At 63.7% G+C, this 16,816-nt stretch overlaps 1 protein-coding gene across 1 annotated transcript; it reads right to left on the bottom strand.

Moving 5' to 3' along the window:
* Positions 1 to 287: 287 nt before the first annotated feature.
* On the bottom strand, positions 288 to 14,683 carry LOC136992138 (maestro heat-like repeat-containing protein family member 2B). Its single transcript, XM_067297001.1, has 33 exons — positions 14,659 to 14,683; positions 12,683 to 12,825; positions 12,355 to 12,477; positions 11,925 to 12,090; positions 11,377 to 11,475; positions 11,119 to 11,276; positions 10,538 to 10,675; positions 9,898 to 9,990; positions 9,348 to 9,417; positions 9,121 to 9,234; positions 8,606 to 8,676; positions 8,210 to 8,329; positions 7,596 to 7,703; positions 7,245 to 7,404; positions 6,940 to 7,097; positions 6,658 to 6,799; positions 6,253 to 6,305; positions 5,885 to 5,992; positions 5,462 to 5,581; positions 5,136 to 5,258; positions 4,836 to 4,988; positions 4,398 to 4,424; positions 3,923 to 4,045; positions 3,495 to 3,574; positions 3,262 to 3,397; positions 3,034 to 3,129; positions 2,642 to 2,746; positions 2,292 to 2,415; positions 2,017 to 2,126; positions 1,614 to 1,766; positions 1,190 to 1,344; positions 786 to 948; positions 288 to 485 (listed from the first exon to the last, which is right to left on the bottom strand). Exons 1-33 carry the CDS (start codon positions 14,681 to 14,683, stop codon positions 288 to 290), a joined length of 3,915 nt encoding a protein of 1,304 aa, XP_067153102.1.
* Between the last annotated feature and the right edge of the window lie 2,133 nt (positions 14,684 to 16,816).

Here is a 16,816-nt window from a genome sequence, read left to right as displayed (position 1 = left end):
CAACCCTGAGGTCTGCCAAGCTGCACGAAAACTGGCCTTTTCACCCTTCCTGATGCCCCAAACTCACTGACAGCACTAGAAAAAACCAAGTTTCTAGACTTTACGCTCACACCTTCCTCCCTGGGAATCAAAGTTCCTCCAGGAGAAAAATGGAAGCAAAAACAACCAGAACTGGTTTCCCCACCTCGGAGACGGGGCAGGACAAAGCGCTGCCTTGGGGCCATGAGCGAACATGGCCTGGTTACGGGGACCAAAGCCCAGCCCCTGCGTCTCTGTCCTGCTGCCTCCTACCTGCAAGGATTGTCATCGCTCGTGTGTCCCTTCAGGAACAGCTTTCGCTGGCTGCTGTCTTGGGGAAACGGCATCTCCTTTCCCAGCGTGGTGCTGATCTGCTTCAGGAGCACCGGGAGCAGCTCCGGGAGCAAGCGCTGCACAGCCTCTGAGGTCTGCAGCGTTGACACCACCTCAAAGATGGCACGTGTGATCTGCAGAGAAATTCAACCACAAGTGGCCTGTGAAAACAAGGCCTTTTCCCACCTCTCCCCTGCCCGCCTCGGGCACCTTTACCGTCTGCAGTTTGGCTTTCGGCAGCAGCCCTGCAGGCTGCCTGGCAGCAGCAAAGGGTCTCGGCTGCCCCGCTGCCAGCGCTGCCCAGGGCCCAGCACGGCACCCCGCGCGGTTCAGGGGTGTTCACAGTGTGCACAGCGCACAGCGTCCCTCAGGCCGAAGGGTTATTTAGGACGTCAGGTGCGAAGCTGCAGCAATGTGTCTGCCAGTGCACGTACCTTGAGAGGCTCCAGCGCAGCCTCATCGTCGTCGGCCTCAGGCTTGGCAGAGCTGGTCCTGGCTTGGTCGTTTCCTGAGTGCTTCAGTTTTTCCATCAAAACCCTCAGGAGCTGGTTCACAAAGAATTTCCTCCCCAGGACCCTCCACAGCTCCACGGTGTCACTGCAAGGCAGCAGAAGTTGCCCCGTGAGCCCGCAGGCTCTGCTACCTGCGATGCCCTTGGCAGCGGCCAAACGCTCTCCTGGCCTCGAAGGGGCTGGCGGGGGCCAGGCTCTGGGCACCGGCTCTTGCCACGCTCAGCCTTTCTCCCCCCGCAGCAGCACGATCACCTTCTCCGCTGGCTCCTCCTGGCCCCGTCAGCGGTGGGTCCTGCCTGCCCCCAGGGCTGGGCCAGTGCACGTACCTGTCCATGGGCAGCCGCTTCTGCAGGAGGCTGTCGATGATGGAGCCGGTGTGGTAGCGGGCCAGCAGGGACACCGCCTCGAAGAGGACGCGTCGCAGGGTGTCCTGCTGCATGGTCGGCATCCGGATGTAAATGATGCTGAGGATTTCTGGCACCTGAACGCAGACCAAAAGAGCCGTCCTCTGCAGCCTTCCCTCGTCCTCCCGCACAGCCTCCCACCCTGGGCCTGTGGCCCCAGAGCCAAACCCGAGCGCAGCAGAGCCCGAGCAGAGGCTCCGGGATCAGGCTGCCGGCACTCGGATTCGATAGAGCTGTCGGTGCTGCGCACAAGGGGTGGCTCTGTAGCCCCCGGCACCTGCACGAGGCGCACGGCAACGGCTGAGGCGGGAAGGCCAAAGCCGCAGGGAAAAGGCGCCTCTCTCACCTCGGTGAATAGCTGTCCCCCACACGTCTCCAGGAAGGTGAGCAGCCACTCGCCAGCTGCCTGAGCACACGCGGGCCTGACCGACAGCATCCCGTCCAGGGCGGCAGAAAGGAAATCCGTGGCCTGCGCTGGGGGGATGTGTTTGCAGACGATCTGGGCAGAAATCACAACCAGGAGAGAGCACATCACAGGTCTGCTCCGGCTCTTCACAAAGGAGAGGAAGCTCGAGCGCCCGGGCAGTGGGGCAGTTCGCTAGGCCTGCAGGGTGCGAGTGCTTTACAGTGCAGCGGCGCAGGCAGGGCCTGGTGTATTCTGGGGGCCGAGAGCTCTGCAAGTGTCTCCCCGCGGGCTGTTTGCTTCTACACAGAGCCTGGACCCTGCCTGCGCTGGCGGCGCCAGGTACCTTTGCGAGTCTGGAGGAGGCCTGGAGCAGAGCCTCGGCGTCTGGGGCTCCCAGCCGCTGGCACAAAGGCTGCACCTCGTCCTCCTCGGCCCCCGTCTCCAGCGTCTTGCCTGCAGCGAGCACCAGGAGGAAAGGAAGGGCAGTGAGGGGCACGGAGACCCCACCTCAGCCCACGGGCTGTGAGGAAGCAAGAACGGAGCCCAGCCCCGCGCAGTCGTGGGGCACGGGGGCAGCAGGGGCCCGGCTGGCCAAGACTGGCAGGGGGCTGCCCTCACCTCGTATGCGGAGGAGGTGGCCGAGGCAGGCCCCTGCCCGCTGGCGGGACGTGGCCAGCGAGTCGCAGACCAAAGGCGCCAGCAGTCCCACCATGGAGCCAAAGGGCCCAAAGGAGTTTTCTCCCTGCGGAGACAGAAGGCCGACGAGAAGGTCGCAGGCGGCCCCGGCGGCCGATCTCCCTCTCCCGGCTGTGCTGCCGCCTGAGCCCTGGCAGGGCATCGGGGCAGGCAGCGGTGCAGCCCCACAGCCCGGGAGACCCAAAACCCAGCGCCCGGCCCAGGGCAGAGCTCCCTGCCGGGCCGCAGCCAGCGGGGAGGGGGGACACAGCACGCAGGGGGTCTCTTCTCACCGAGAGCTCGAATCGCTCCTCGTAAGCGCCCAGCAGCTGGGCGCAGGCCTGCAGGGCCCTCTCCCGCTCCCACTCCTTGGCCGAGGTGAGCCAGTACTCCAGCACCTGCGCAAGAGCAGACCTGTCTCACAACAGGCGGCCCCGGCGAGCCCGGCCTGCCCAGCGCCACCCCAAACCTCTCCCTCCCGCGCAGAGTCCCGCCGAGGAGCTGGTGCCTCTGCAGCCGGCGGCGCGGCCCCTTCCCATCCCCGGCAGCCGCTCATGGAGGGCCCCGGCGCAGACGTGCCCCACGGCCACCTCGCACCGACCCTGCCGACTCCACGGCCCAGCTCTCCCGCACACCCTTCGCCCGACCCTGGGGACGCCTTCCCCGTCCCCCCACGGATACTCACGTGCAGCATCTCCGTGAGCCAGCTGGAGGTGAGCTCTTCCTCCAGCAGGGCTGTCAGCAGCTCGCCGAGAGCCCCCATGGTCTGCGCGTGCGGACACTGCGAGCGGGAGAGAAGGACGGGCGTTGGGCCGCACACGGAGACGCCCGGCTCTGCCGGAGGGGGCAGAGCGCAGCGCGGGCTGCTGGGGGGATCCCCCGGAGAGGCTGGGAGAGAAGGGCCGCCAGGTACCTGCACGGGCAGAGTGTTTGCTGCTGTCGCCCCTTCCTCTTCCGCGGGCTCCAGGGCAGGCAGAGGCATCACGCTCTGCAAACACTGATCCAGGAGGTCGCGGTTTTCCTCCCGGGTCAGCGACGGCTTCAGTTTGCTGACAGAGAAAAAGGAGACCAGAAAAGAGTCTTCCTACCACTCCCCAGAGCGGGTCACACGACACCCCCCCCACAGCCCCGGCGGAAAGACCCTACCTCAAGTGCCCCACGGCCACAAACGCCTCCTGCCGCACCGGGGACGCCAGGCAATCCCGGGGCTCTGCCTTCACGAAGCCCTGGAGGTCACAGAGACACGCGCACGGTGGGCAGCGGGCAGCCACCGAGAGCCCTCCCGCTGCCAACAGGCTCTTCTGCTCGCCCGGCCCCAGGCACAGGCGCTGGGCGCCCGCACGGCTCCGACAGTGGCACCGGGGCCAGGCAGCCGCCCCACCGCGGACAGACCCGCTGCTCTGCCCAGCGACGGCCACCGGGCACCAGCACCCAAGGGCCCCGCCACCCGGGGACGAGGCTCAGGGCGCTCGAGAGGTCGCACGCGGCCAAGGCAGAGCATCGCCCCTCGGGGCGCCCGGCCTCGGGGCTCAGCCCCAACCTCCCCGGCGGCACAGTCCCGGCCCGGCACTCACCAGCACGGTGCCCAGCAGCTCCCGTTTGTAGCAGAGCTCCCCGCGGCGGGAGCCCCCCGCCCCCTGCACGGCCCGGCTGACCTCGGCGACGCTCCGGATCAGGCTCAGCTTGAGCTGCACGTCCTGCGGCCCGGCAGAGAGAAACACAGCGGCACCGATGAGGAACTCCTCACAGCGCCAAAGGCGGAAAGAGGCGCACGGCGGGGAGTCCAGCCCCGGAGCACAGCGCCGAAGGGCGACTGCGGCTTCCAGGAGCCTCCGGGACCTGGGCTCGGCACACGGCTCGGAGGAAGGAAGCCTCCTCTTCCCTCCTGGGAAGAAGCTCCCCCTGGGGAGGCACGAGCTTTCCTCGCTACCTACCGCAAGGAGACCCCCCACCTCTGGCCTGGGGAGCGGGAGAGCCGCTCCAGCACGCCTGCGATGGGAAAGGCGTGCGGGAAGGGCAGGAAGCAAGGCCCCACGGGGCAGGACTTACCTTGGTGGAGAAGGCGAAGCCCAGCACCTGCAAGGGGAAAGGGCACAGAGTGAGAGGCAAGGAAGCGCGGTGCACAGACGCAGGACACGCAGCAACGGCCCCAGAGCGCACAGGCGCTGCAGGACAGCAGAGACGGACCAGCACTGCTGCGTCGCCCTCCACCAGCACAGGCAGGGCACAGTTGCCCCTGGGGCACTGGGGGGACTCGGGGCTCGCAGGAGTTTCAGGGTTTCAGACCCAGAAAACGCCCAGAGCAGCCGCAACGCGGGGACAGGGACATGCAGAGGGATACGGGCTGGGTTTGCGACTCGGCCTTCAGCACAGACCCCTCCTCGGGGCTCTTTCCTAAGTGACGGCCCGTCGCGATGAGCTCCAGCTCGGAGCCGGGCTGGGGCAGGCGGCACGTCCGTGTGGCCGGCCCTGCGCCCGCGCACCCACCTGGCAGCTGGCGCGGTAGTGCTGCAGGATGTGCCCCACGATGTCTCTCTCCACGCGGGCCGGCAGCTGCTCCCGGGGGGCGCAGAGCGCGATCCGGCTGTAGGCCAGCACGAGCGCCGTGTGCATCCCCGCTCTCTTCCCCTCCTGGTATTCCTGCGCCGTGGGAGAAGCCACAAGACGTCAGCCCAGCACCTCCGTCACACCCCGCTTTCCACGCAGCAGCCACCACTACGCTGCTGCTGGCTTAGAAGTGAAAATAAGGCAGATGAAAGGCAAGCCAAGACCCCCGGCATCCTTTACCTTCAGGCGATTGAAAGCCCCAGACACTGGCCTTTCCTCCATGCAGGCCCCAAACTCCTGCACCACCTCCAAGGCAAGGTGGAAGTGGCTCTCGGCAGCGCCGGCTACAACAGAAATCATTCCCTGCAACACAAGAGGAAGGGTGAGTCGGCCTCTGGCCCACACTCGGTCGCAGCAAGCTCCGAGCGACACTTGCGATATCGTCCCACAGACACAGCAGCGACAAGGACATCGGAAGAGCCTGGAGCGCTCTGCTGGGAGACATCACTGCTCCCTGGAAACACGGAGGGGCTCTGGGCAAAGCAAGGGGACAAGAGGAAACTCACCTCTCTCTCCGACTCCTCCAAATAATTGGTCCTTAATAGATATTTCTTCAGTTCCCCGCGGACGTAGGGCACGTGCTGACACGCTGCCAGCGACATCCCGATGGCCTTATACAGGAAGGCCTGGAAGAGAAGAGGCCACCGCAGACGTGGTCACGCACAAGGTGGCGGCACAGAGCCGGGCCGTGACGCACCAGCCCGCACCAGGCACAGCTGAGCTGGCCGCGGCGCCCGGCCGTTCAGCCCAGCCCCGCTGCCCAGCGGCGCGGAGAGCAAAGCCTGTCTGGGGAAGGCCCGGGGAGCCGGGGAGCCCGGCCTGTCCGCAGAGGGCAAGAGCTGCAGGCACAGCCCCGGGCAGCGTCCCGGGCTCTCCCGCCAGCGCCCACCGGGAACGGGAGCAGGAACGAGGCCTCGGCAGGGACCCACCTGCTCCCGGGACAGCCGGGGGTAGCTGCCCATCTGCTGGCTCAGCTCGAAGCTCAGGCCCATGGTCCAGGCCTGGCTCTTGACGGTCTCCAGCGACGACCTCAGGAACTAGGGGAAACACCAGTTGCAGCAGCCTCTCCCCGGCCCCTTGGGCCAGGGCTGCTCGGCAAGCGCCCGGCGCTCCTGCTCTCTCCCTCCCTCCAAACAGGGAGCCCGAGCGACCGGCCCGCTGTCTTTCGTGTGTTTCCTGTTCTCCAAACAGAACTGGCATTTTCCTTCTCAGGTTGCCCCTGCTCCTCGTTAAGTTTCCACCCACACCTTCCCCCTCTTTCCCACCGGCATTTGCTGCCCTCGCAGCAGCGCTCTACCTTAAGCAGCAGGCGCTCCCACTCGGCAGAGTCCAGGCAGCTCTCGCTTTTCCCTGCAACGCCGGAGCAAGAAAACGCTCCGTGTCACTTAGCACCAGAGAAGAGCCCAGGGGTCTCCTCTGCACTCAAACACCCGCCAGGTCCCACGCCAGAAGGGGCCGAAGCCGGGAGGCTCCAGCCCCAGTGCCCAACTCTTTGCCAGGCCCCAGACACCTGATGGACCCTGGGGACGGGGGCCAGCGTCGCTGACTCAGGTCGGCCACAGACCCGCCAGTCTCCTGCAGAGCGAGCGCTGAGAAACCCAGGGCCAATTGCCCTCCCTCACCCCTCTGCACGCTGCCTTTTCCTGCCTCCCCTGCGGCCTCTCCAGCCTCTTCCTCCCCGACAACGACAACGGCACTTTACCTTCCAGGTACTGCAGCAGGAAGGGGATCTTCACGGCCCACACCGTCCCCACGGCGCCGTGGATCTCTCCACACAGGGCCTGCAGCAGCCGCAGGGCAGCGACGCCGCAGCCGCCGCCGGCGTGAGGAGCCGCCGCCACCACCTGGCAGAGGGCAGGCGAGACCTGGGCTCGGGGCGGCCGGAGGAGCCGCGGCTTCTCCCAGCAGGGAGGGCGGTCGCTCGGCCCCGGCCTCTCCCGTCCCCTCGAGGCCCCCAAAGCGTCTCCCCGCGGCCCCTACTCACCAGCAGGCGAGCCAGCAGGGCCTGCGGCGTCGGCAGCTTGGCTGCGAGGAGAAAGAAAGGCCGCTGAGAGCCGCGCCACCCGCCATACCCTGCCCCTTTCCGGGTCGCGCAGCCCCCGTGCGGCCCATGGGCTGGTGACCGGCTGCGCTGCCGCAGCCCTGTCCCAGGGGTTCCCGAGGGCTCAGCAGACGGAGGCGCAGGCAGCTCCAGCACGGCCGGGAAACACTGGGCAGCAGAGTGACACGGGCTGCCCCGGCCCCTGGCACAGCCCGGCACAGCACACGGCAAGAGTTTCGCCTTCCTACCTCGCTCCCGGAACGCCACAACACCGGGCTCCTCCTCTCCGTCCTCATGGCCTGCTCTCTCCCGTCTCTCCGCCAGCTCTCGGAGGCATCGGGAGAGTGGCACCAGCGTGCCCGTGTACTGGGCTGGCACCACGTACTGGAGGAGCCGCGGCCACAAGAGCTGCAGGGAAGAAGGAGGCAATTCAGCACCTCGGGGCTCCCACCTCAGGGCCGGCTCCAGAGCTCATTTTAGCTCCGAGATGGAGACGACGCTCTGCATTTCCACTCGCCTTGTGCGCGTAAGGGCCTGCTTGGGGAGCAGTTTGGGGAGAGCGGGGCAGGGAGGCAGCAGCAGGGCGCCGGATGACTTACTTTGGTCATCCCCCTGACGGAGACATCCAGAGAGCGCAGGATGTCCAAGCACAGGGCTTGAAGATCTGCTTCTTCCTGCACTTCTGCCACGGAAAGGTTCCCTTGTGCCTGCAAGACACAGTTTGGGCAACACCAGCATCAGTCCCTGTCCCTGAGATGGGAGGCTGAAGCACCAACCACCCAGCGCTCCCGTGATGCTCCCCCGGGAGCACCCCTCTCGGGAGGCAGGAGAGAGGAGAAAGTCCCACACAAGGGGCCAGGTCCCAGGTGAAGCAAGGACTAAACAGGCTGCGACCAGGGAGACCCGCTGCTCGTCGCGGCGGTCGCCAGCGTCCTTAGTTGGGGTGTTGGGAATACGAGTTGGTGAGCACCGCTCATCTCGGGGCAAACAGTCAGCACTGCAGTCGGATTTGTTACGTGCTGGTGGGAGGCCAGAGCACTCCCCGGCATCCTCCAAGATCCCCCCGAGCAACGGCAATGGGGACGCCGCTCAGCCCTCTGCACCGCTGACTGCAGCCCTGCTGTGGGGGGCTCCCCATTCCCAGGGCGCCCGCAGGGGCTCCCAGGACACCCTGGGCACAGAGCAAAGCCCAAGCGTCACACTCTGCCCTCACCAGTCTGACGGAGGCCTGGCTGAACCTGGCGAAGACGTGGGCCACCAGATCCCAGGCCGAGCAGCTCTGCACGCTGCAGCTGAGCAGCTCCTTGGTGAAGCGCAGAACTGCCCTCGCCACCTGCCACGGAGGAGGTTGCAGTTACCCCCTCTGCTCAAAAGCCCGGGGGCACCCGCCTTCGCACCGATCCAGCCCGTGTGCCCTGTGGGAGACCATGCGGGTGCAGGAGACCCCTCTGCTCCCGCCGTCGCTGCCATGCAGGAGAATTTCCACGGGGAAACGCTCGTCTAGGCTCGACCCCCAGCAGCAGCCCCGCTGGGGGCTGGCCAGGCTCTGCCCCGAGCCACAGGTTTCTCTGACGCCCACCGCGCTGCCGCCCCTCGCCAGCCAGCTCACCTTCCTGCTGGGGTCTCGCAGCACAGTCCGCACCGCCTGCGCAAGCAGCGGCAGGCTCTGGCCTCCCTCCGCTGCTGGAGAAGATGGGCAGAGGCGTGCGCTGAGGCAGAGCCCTCGCTTCCGCAGGGACCTGCCAAAGCTCCCAGCTCGTCCACACACGAGCGGCCCAGAAAACCGGGCACAAGACTGTGACGGCCGAGGAAGCAGCAGAGTCCCCCAGTGACTCCGTTTACAGACACAGCTGTGTGACGGGACCGTCTGTTATAACAACACAGAGCACTGCAGAAATGCGATGGGTCCCTGCCCTGTCACTGAGCGCTGAGCACCGTCACTGGAGCATCGCCGTTTACAGCTGCCCCCTCACATCCCTGTCCCCACAGCCACATAGCAGCTCGGCTGGGGAACAGGTGCTTGGCAGCTTGTTTCGGGTGTTTGTACATCACTTGCAGTCGTGTCTGTCCCCAGCCCGGCAGCCCAAACCCCTGGCCAGCCTCGCTGCGCCCCGCACCACTGACCTGCAGAGCGCACCAGGGCTCTGAGCAGATCCAGGGACACCACGCGAGCGGCCTCGCTCCTGCTCCCCAGCTGCGAGTGCAGAAATGCCACCGTGTGCTCAGGGCAAACTCGGGCTGCGAGGGAAAAGTCGTGCTCTGCGTTAGCCGCCCAGGTCTTCCCCCACTTCAGAGGTTTGGGAGAGAGCAGCAAGGGCGCAGCGGTGTCCCGCGCAGTCTCCTGCCCTCACCCAGCAGCAGCACGCAGTAGGACAGCTCTGACCGGTGCTCCTCGCTGGGCTGCTTGCTTTCATCACTGAGCTGTGGGAACAAGGCGCGCTTTACAACTAGGTGCCTAGTGTTTAGCCTTCCCCCTCCATCTCTCCCTAGGCAGTCCGAGCCCTGGGATGGGACCCACAGCCAAAACCCACCCCACCCCACTGAGGTGCTGGCCACCTCCAGAGGTTTGGGGCGGCCGCGCTGCCCAGGGGCTGCGAGCTGAGCAGGTTCAAAGGCTGCGCTCGGGGTCTCTGGGCTCCAGAGTGCTGCAACGTGGCTGAAAGGGACGTTGCTGGCTGAGCTGGGCTCTCCCCTGAGCCTGCGCACAGCAGCCACAATCAGCTCTACAACAGCCCCGAGACCCCAGAATGGGAGAGGACTCCAAGTATCTGCAGAGACCTGCCCTTAAGGCAGGTCCCGCTGGAAGGACGCTCTGCCCGCATGCCCAGCAGGACTTTCCCCTCAGCGTGAATCAGGTCTGCGGCACCCAGCGCAAGCGGTGCAGGGTCACGCTGCCCTTACCTGGCTGTGCACAGCGGTGCTGATGGCCTGAACCTTCTCCTTGCCGATGGGGATCTTCACTTCCCCCAGAATCTCAAGAAAATAACTGAGACCCTGCAAGGGAACGGGGGAAGAAGAGTGGGGCTGTCACCTAAAGCAACGTCTTAAGAAAGGAAACCCAGCATTTCTGTGAGGAAGTCCTTAACTCCAGCCCCCAGGAAAAAAACCCAGCCCTCCTGCACGGGGCTTCTCGGGTGTCCTTCCCTCCCAGCAGCAGCCTTAGAGGGCCTCTCCTCTGGACGGAGCCCGTCTGATGACCTTTCCCGGCACTTCACACCCCTCACACCTCCCCTCCCCGCCAGACGGGGCTGGACGGCGCCCGGGCGTTAGAGCAGAGCCTCTCGCGCGCACGATGCCCCAGGGACGGGGCTCGAGGCCTCCCTTCCCGAGGAGGTCGGGCCTCGGGGACGCTCAGCTCCCTCTCGGCCCCACCTGGGCTGCTCTGGTGCTGCCCGAGAAGCCCAGGAGGCCTCAAGCCTCCCCTGCTCTCTCCCTTTCTTCTCAAGGGGTCCCGGCTCCTCCAGGCACCCCACAGCCCCCCGACACCTCGCAGCACGTGCACACACCCCACGGCCCCACCGTGCCCCACATAACGCCTCACCTTGGTCACCCGGGAAGTGTCCTGGACCTGCTGATACTGGCCCAGGAGCCAGGGCAGCTGCTCCCACACGCGCCCGCGGTGCTTCTCCTCATGCAGGAGGAGGCCCATCATGGCAGCCATCGCCCCCAGGACGGCCTGCTTGACCTGCAGGGAGGGCAGCGAGACGCTCTTCATCGGGGCCCAAGGTCCTGCCACCCCGACACGGTCTGCCCCCCCACAGAGAGGCATTTCCCTGCTTCCCCTGCAGGAGAAGGGCTTGCTCCTGAGCACAGGGCACGTCCCCAGCCCTGGCCCCCCGGCCCTGCCCAACGGCCCCCGGATTCACCTGGTTCCCGGCAGGGAGGCCCCGGCCCCCTGCTCCTGGGCACGGGCAGCGCCTGAAGCTGCAGTCCCGCACGCTGCCTGTCGCCTGCCACCGTCCACACTGCCACCGCATCGGCAGGGTCTGGCTTTGGGCGCTGCATCAGACACCCTGCACCCTCCCCGGGCGCCTCTCCTCCCACACGGCCCTCACACGGAAAGACGGACAGACCGCGACAGCGCTGCTGCCGCCGCGGGGCTGGGATGGCAGCCGTTCTCACCTCCTCCTCCTCCTCCTCGCAGCCCAGCCAGCTACCGACCACGTGGCAGAAGAGCGGGGAAACGCTGCTGCAGAACTGTGCCTCCCTCATGCGCGGGAAGGGGCATTTCTCCCAGTGGCGCAGGTAGGTGTTTGCGGCCTTCGCCCACTGCTCCAGCACTGCAGCGAGAGGAGCGAAGGAGGGTCAGGAGCCTGCGGCGGGGAGGAGACCTCGCTCTGCCGCCCCGGCCCTTCCCCTCCCCGCGGGTCCGACACTCACCACCGCAGACAGCGCGCAGGGTCCGCCTGCTCCCCACCTGGCTCAGCATCGTCTGCAGGGCGAAGAGCGTCATTCCCACGAAGGGGACGCACCGCAGGGCTGCAGAGAGGGCAGGGCAGAGGCACAGAGCGCGGCCGCCGTCAGAGGGAGCCGGGGCAGCGTGCGGGGACACCCCGGGGACGCGCGGCGAGGTCGGGGGGCGCCAGAGCTGCCCGAGGGGCTGGGGCAGGCGCTGGCGTGGGGAGGGCTCGTGGGAGGGGGCTTGACGGGGTGCTGGTGCCTGCCCCAAGTGGGCAGCGGGGCAGCCCTTCGGGGGCCTGGGAGGGCGGCGGGGGCAGAGCCCGCCGCGTTGGCTCTCCTGCTGCTGCCGTCCGTAGCTCACTGGGATGGGGGCTATGGCCGGGCCCCGGCCGGCCCCGGCAGCCAGCAAGGGGCACCGAAACCTTGCAGCCTCCGGCTGAGCACGGAGCATTTTGGGAGGAGCGGGCAGGATCCCTTCTGCCGGTTACCACAGAGCATAGCCCCGAGCCGGAGGCCGAGGGCCCTACCGTAGCTGCTGGCCAGCTTGCCCAGGGTGACAAACACAAAGTCCTCCGAGATCTCTCCCAGGGCCCGCATGTGGCGCTGCAGCTCGTACATGACGCTGTCGAAGTGGGAGCGGGCCAGGGCCACCAGGACGTCGCTGGCAGCCGTCCGCACGTCCTCCGTCACCCCCTGGCGATAGCAACGAATCCCCCCTCAGCGGGAGAAAGGCCGAGGCAGCCGGACAGGCTGAATGCGCCGGGGCCCTCTGCAGCGGGGCTGGATACGGCCTTTTCTCGCGCGCAGCCGCATCCACGGGGAAGGAGCTGTCACAGGGCGTCTGGGACCCTCTGACGGGTCTCAGTGCTAGACACAGGTCCTCAGAGCCCTCCTACAGTTTACAAAACCGCGCTCTAGCCAGCCGCCCCTGGCTGCCTTCGGAGAGGAGCAGCTCACCTGGGCCGCTCTCATGTCCTTCGAAGCCGCTGCGATCACCCTGCTCAGGACAGCGCTCTGCAAGCGGCCGTCGTCGCCCTGCAAGACTCTCTCCAGCTCTCGGTACGTCTCCACTCTGTCACCCTGGGGACACAGCCCAGAAGGGAAGAGCTTGGCCTTGCTTCTCCTTATCGCCAGGGAGCCCCAGAGCTGGGGACACGGGCCCCGCCAGCGGCAACATCCGCAGCACGTGCGGTTCGCAGGAGGGCAGCGGCGCCCTTGGGAAACCGGGGACCCTGCTGGGCCCCTGCAAACCCACGCGCAGCACAGCACAACGCCCCCGCCTCACCTCCTCGTCTTGCAGGCGGTTTGACAGAGAAGTCACCCGGTCAGCCAAGGTGGGCACGGCTGCAGGGACGGACTCTGTCGCCCTGCCTCCATCCTCGGGAACGGGAGGTCGGGACCAGCAACCTCCGCAAGAGAAGAGACTCTCTGAAAAGAGAGGAGGAGAGGATGAGCGTCAGCTCTGCTGGCCTCAGCTGCCTGCACTGTTTCGGGGCAAACGGCTCCCCAGCCTGGAGAGAAATCCTTTCCCTCAGCGCTAACTCTGCAGCCAGGGCTGTATCAGCAGGCAGGCAGCCGGCAGGGCCAGGGGAGGGATTCCTCCCCTCTCTTCAGCACCAGTGAGACCACCCTGGCTACTGGTGCAGTCCAGGCTCCTTACTAAAAGATAGAGATGATATAATGGTATGATCTAATGGAGTGGGCCCAGAACAGAGTCCTCAAGGTGGCTGGGGGCTGGAGCACATGATATGCGAGGGCAGGCTGAGAGAGCTGGCTTTGGTCAGCCTGGAGAAGGGGAAGGGAGAACAGTGTATTGCTGCCTGCAACTACCTAACGGGGGATACAGAGAAGATGGGGCAAAACTCTTCTCAGAAATGTACCTGGACAGGATGAGAGGCAACAGGAACAAGTTGGAACATGAGCAATTCTGATGAAATATTAGACAAAAACTATTTCCCATGAAGGTTTGGGGCTGAGCTGCTGGAAAGCAGCTCTGCGGAGAAGGACCTGAGGGTCCTGGTGGACAAGTTGACCATGAGGCAGCAACGTGCCCTTGTGGCCAAGAAGGCCAATGGTATCCTGGGCTGCATTAGGCAGAGCATTGCCAGCAGGTCGAGGGAGATGATCCTCCCCCTCTGCTCAGCCCTGGTGAGGCTGTATCTGGGGGACTGTGTCCAGTTCTGGGCTCCCCAAAAGAAGAGCTACTCCAGCAAGTCCAGCAGAGGGTTACTAAGATGCCGAAGGGACTGGAGCATCTCTCCTATGAGGAAAGGCTGAGAGCTGGGCCTGTTTGGCCTGGAGAAGAGATGCCTGAGGGGGGATCTTCTCAATGTGTATAAGTATCTGAAGGGAAGGTGTCAAGAGGCTGGGGCCAGCCTCTTCTCAGTGGTGCCCAGGGACAGGATGAGAGGTGACGGGCACCAACTGAAACACAGGAAGGTCCATCTGAACATAAGGAGACCTTTTTCACTGCAAGGGTAACAGAGCACTGCAACAGGTTGCCCAGCGAGGTTATGGAGCCTCCAGCCTTGGAGATATTCCAAAGCAGTCTGGAAACAATGCTGGGCCATGTGCTCTAGGTGACCCTGCTTGAGCAGCAGGGTTGGACTAGATGATCTGCAGAGGTCCCTTCCAACCTCAACTGTTCTGTGATTCTGTGAAGGTGGTCAAACACTGGAACAGGCACCCAGGGAGGCTGTGGGATCTCCATCCTCAGAGATATTCACAGCGTGACCGGACAAGGCCCTGTGGGTCCTGCTTTGAGCGGCAGGTTAGACTCCAGTGCACAGACATCCCATCCCCCCTTGGTTATCGTGCGAGCATAACGCCCAGAGCCTGCTGGGTTTGGAAGCAGGGGGCCTCTGCTACCGAAACAAGGTGGATGTTATCAGAGCCACCAAGCCCATCAGGCCTGACTCCTCATGAGGCAGCCTCTAAGTCCCCTGCACTGCTGTGTGGAAGTGCAAAGCAGACCAACAGCTCTCCACGGTTTGCTCCATTTGCCATCTCCCTCACGGTCGGGGCACATTAGCTCCTTGGGTGGAAAGTGCATGAAACGAGGGCCTGGAGGGAGCTGCATGGGAGCGAGGAGGAGGTTTTCTCCTGAGGAGCCGGTGCACTTGTAGGGTCCAGGGGAGTTCCCGCAGCATCAGAAATGGCCAGCCCTGCTCAGTGGTGCTGAGGGTTCGTGCTCGGGATCTCCTGCAGCCTGGCCCTGGCCCGGCCCCAGCCCCGGCCCTGGCCCCGGCCCCAGCCCCTCACCTCGGAGTGCCCGGAGTCTCCGCATGGCGCTGGGCCAGGGACAGCGCTGCTGCGCCAGCCCTGCGTGAGAACAGAGCGGGACCGTGGGGACCCGCTCATACGCGCCACCTTCACCGCCGCAGAGCGCTGCGGCCAATGAGGGCCTGCCCCAGACACGCCCGCCTGCATCACAGAGGGCTTCCAGCCAATGAGGGCCTGTTTGGGGACACGCCCCTGCGCATCACAGAAGGCTGCTGGCCAATTAAGGCTCGCCCTGGGACCCGCCCGTGCACGTCACAAAGACCTGCCAGCCAATAAGGGCTGTGCTCCAGGGCCACGCCCACTCAGGGCAGGGGACCGGGTAGGGCAGCAGGCAAAGGACTCCAAAGTGCCCCAAAGCCAGATTTCCCCATTTCCCTCAATCACTCCAATCTCCTGAGTTTTCTTGAAGGGGTCTGGTCACCGACTTGGCCTGAGCAGCGGCTCCCAGCCCCTCCCAGGTCTGGGTCCTGACCCCAGAGCCAGAGGCGACCTGCTCTCAAGGGGGCTGGTTTGGCCTTTTCTTTCCTCTGCCTTTTCGCCTGACTTTCTCCAAAAAGGAGGCTTCTGCAGGCTTGTCACCTGTGTCCATGCTTGTCTGTGTCATTCCCTCTGCTTCCTCCATGAAGTTTTGCATCCCTTCTCCAAGGAGAACAAAGTTGAACTAAAAATTGGATACCTCAAACCTGTTACAGTCTTAAACATGCCATAAGAACAGGTCGTCAGGTGAAGGAGAGAGACAGTTCATATCTTAAAGGAAAGTTCATATCAGTTCATATTTTAAAGGAAAATTTAAGCTCCCCTTTACTGGACAGGGGAAAATTTCAACAGAAAACAGACCCTGCAAATTAGAAATTATTAGGGTATGGGCATATAGTCACTAATGCAAATAGTCAATTTATTTAGCTGACTATAAAATCCATGCTGACATGGCCTAACTGGATCCAGTCATAGGCTTTTACTTAACACCGGCTGCAAATTTTTACTCTATTTCTACAGCCAGCCAAGAACATCAACATCTTTTCAAATGTAGTAGCACTGATTCATTCTGATGTAGCAGAATAAAATCTAGTGTCGGATGCTACGCAACATCATCATACTCTTATTAGTTACATTTCTATAGTCTGGGGGCTCTTCCAACAGAACAGGGTATCACTGTGCTTGCTGCTGAACAAATGCAAAACAAAGAGACGGTCCCTGTGCAATGGTGACTGCAGGCTCTGTACTCAGTAGGAGACAAGCAGTGGATGTGCACAGCGAGCAGCAGCTCCTCAAGCACTCAGCAATACCAAGGCTGTGGATGGTGCTGTTTGGGAACTGACAACAGGGGATGCGTTTCTCAGGAACGGGTCATCTTCACAGGAACATGGTCATGAGGGCATCACAGCTCCAGGCACAAAGGAGCCACCCGGGGCGGTAGCTCCTGGGAGATGAGGGAGAGCCTGAGGCAGTCAGGGAGGGCTGCAGTCTTTGCCCAAAGAATTTTGCCAGAAGCAATGAGGAGGGAGGGTGACTGATCCTTCAGTCCAGGCAAGCAAAGCTGGAGACCAGGGCCAGCTCCCTCTCGCATTACAGTGAGGCCCCTGTTCACAGCAGAGCAGCCTCACCACCAGGCTCTGACTAGCCAGAAGCTCAAGCTGGTCCATGAAAACAGCTGAACTCTCCTGGATTTGCTCTGGGCCAATTCTTTCAGGAAATACTGCTCTGTCCTTGCTTGCCAGCCATAACTCGAGACAGGAGACGTGTGAATGGAGACACTTGTGTGTCCCAAACTGGCAGCTAGCAGAAAGCAGTGATCTGCGTAACAGTGTGACTTCCTATGCTGGGCTGGGTTAACTGCATTCACACACAAACATGCAGCCAGTTCATGCATGTGTGCCCAACCAATTTACGCATGAGCACCCAATTACTTCATGCACGAGCACCCAATTATTTCATCCATGAGCACCCAATCAAATTATGCAGGAGCATCCAATTATTTCACACGAGACCCAAATAAATTTAAGCACGAGCGCCTAAATAGCTCACACATCAGTGTCCAGCTAATTTATGTTTGAGTGGCCAAACACCTCATGCATGAGCACCCGATTAATTTATGCATGGGCACCAGTCGTTTTACATATGCCCAATCAGTTCATGC

Source organism: Apteryx mantelli, chromosome 5 (genome assembly GCF_036417845.1).
Source record: "Apteryx mantelli isolate bAptMan1 chromosome 5, bAptMan1.hap1, whole genome shotgun sequence".
NCBI classification, from domain to species: domain Eukaryota; kingdom Metazoa; phylum Chordata; class Aves; order Apterygiformes; family Apterygidae; genus Apteryx; species Apteryx mantelli.
The sequence above is the reverse complement of the archived record's forward strand: the minus strand, read 5'-3'. Positions and strand labels throughout refer to the sequence as shown.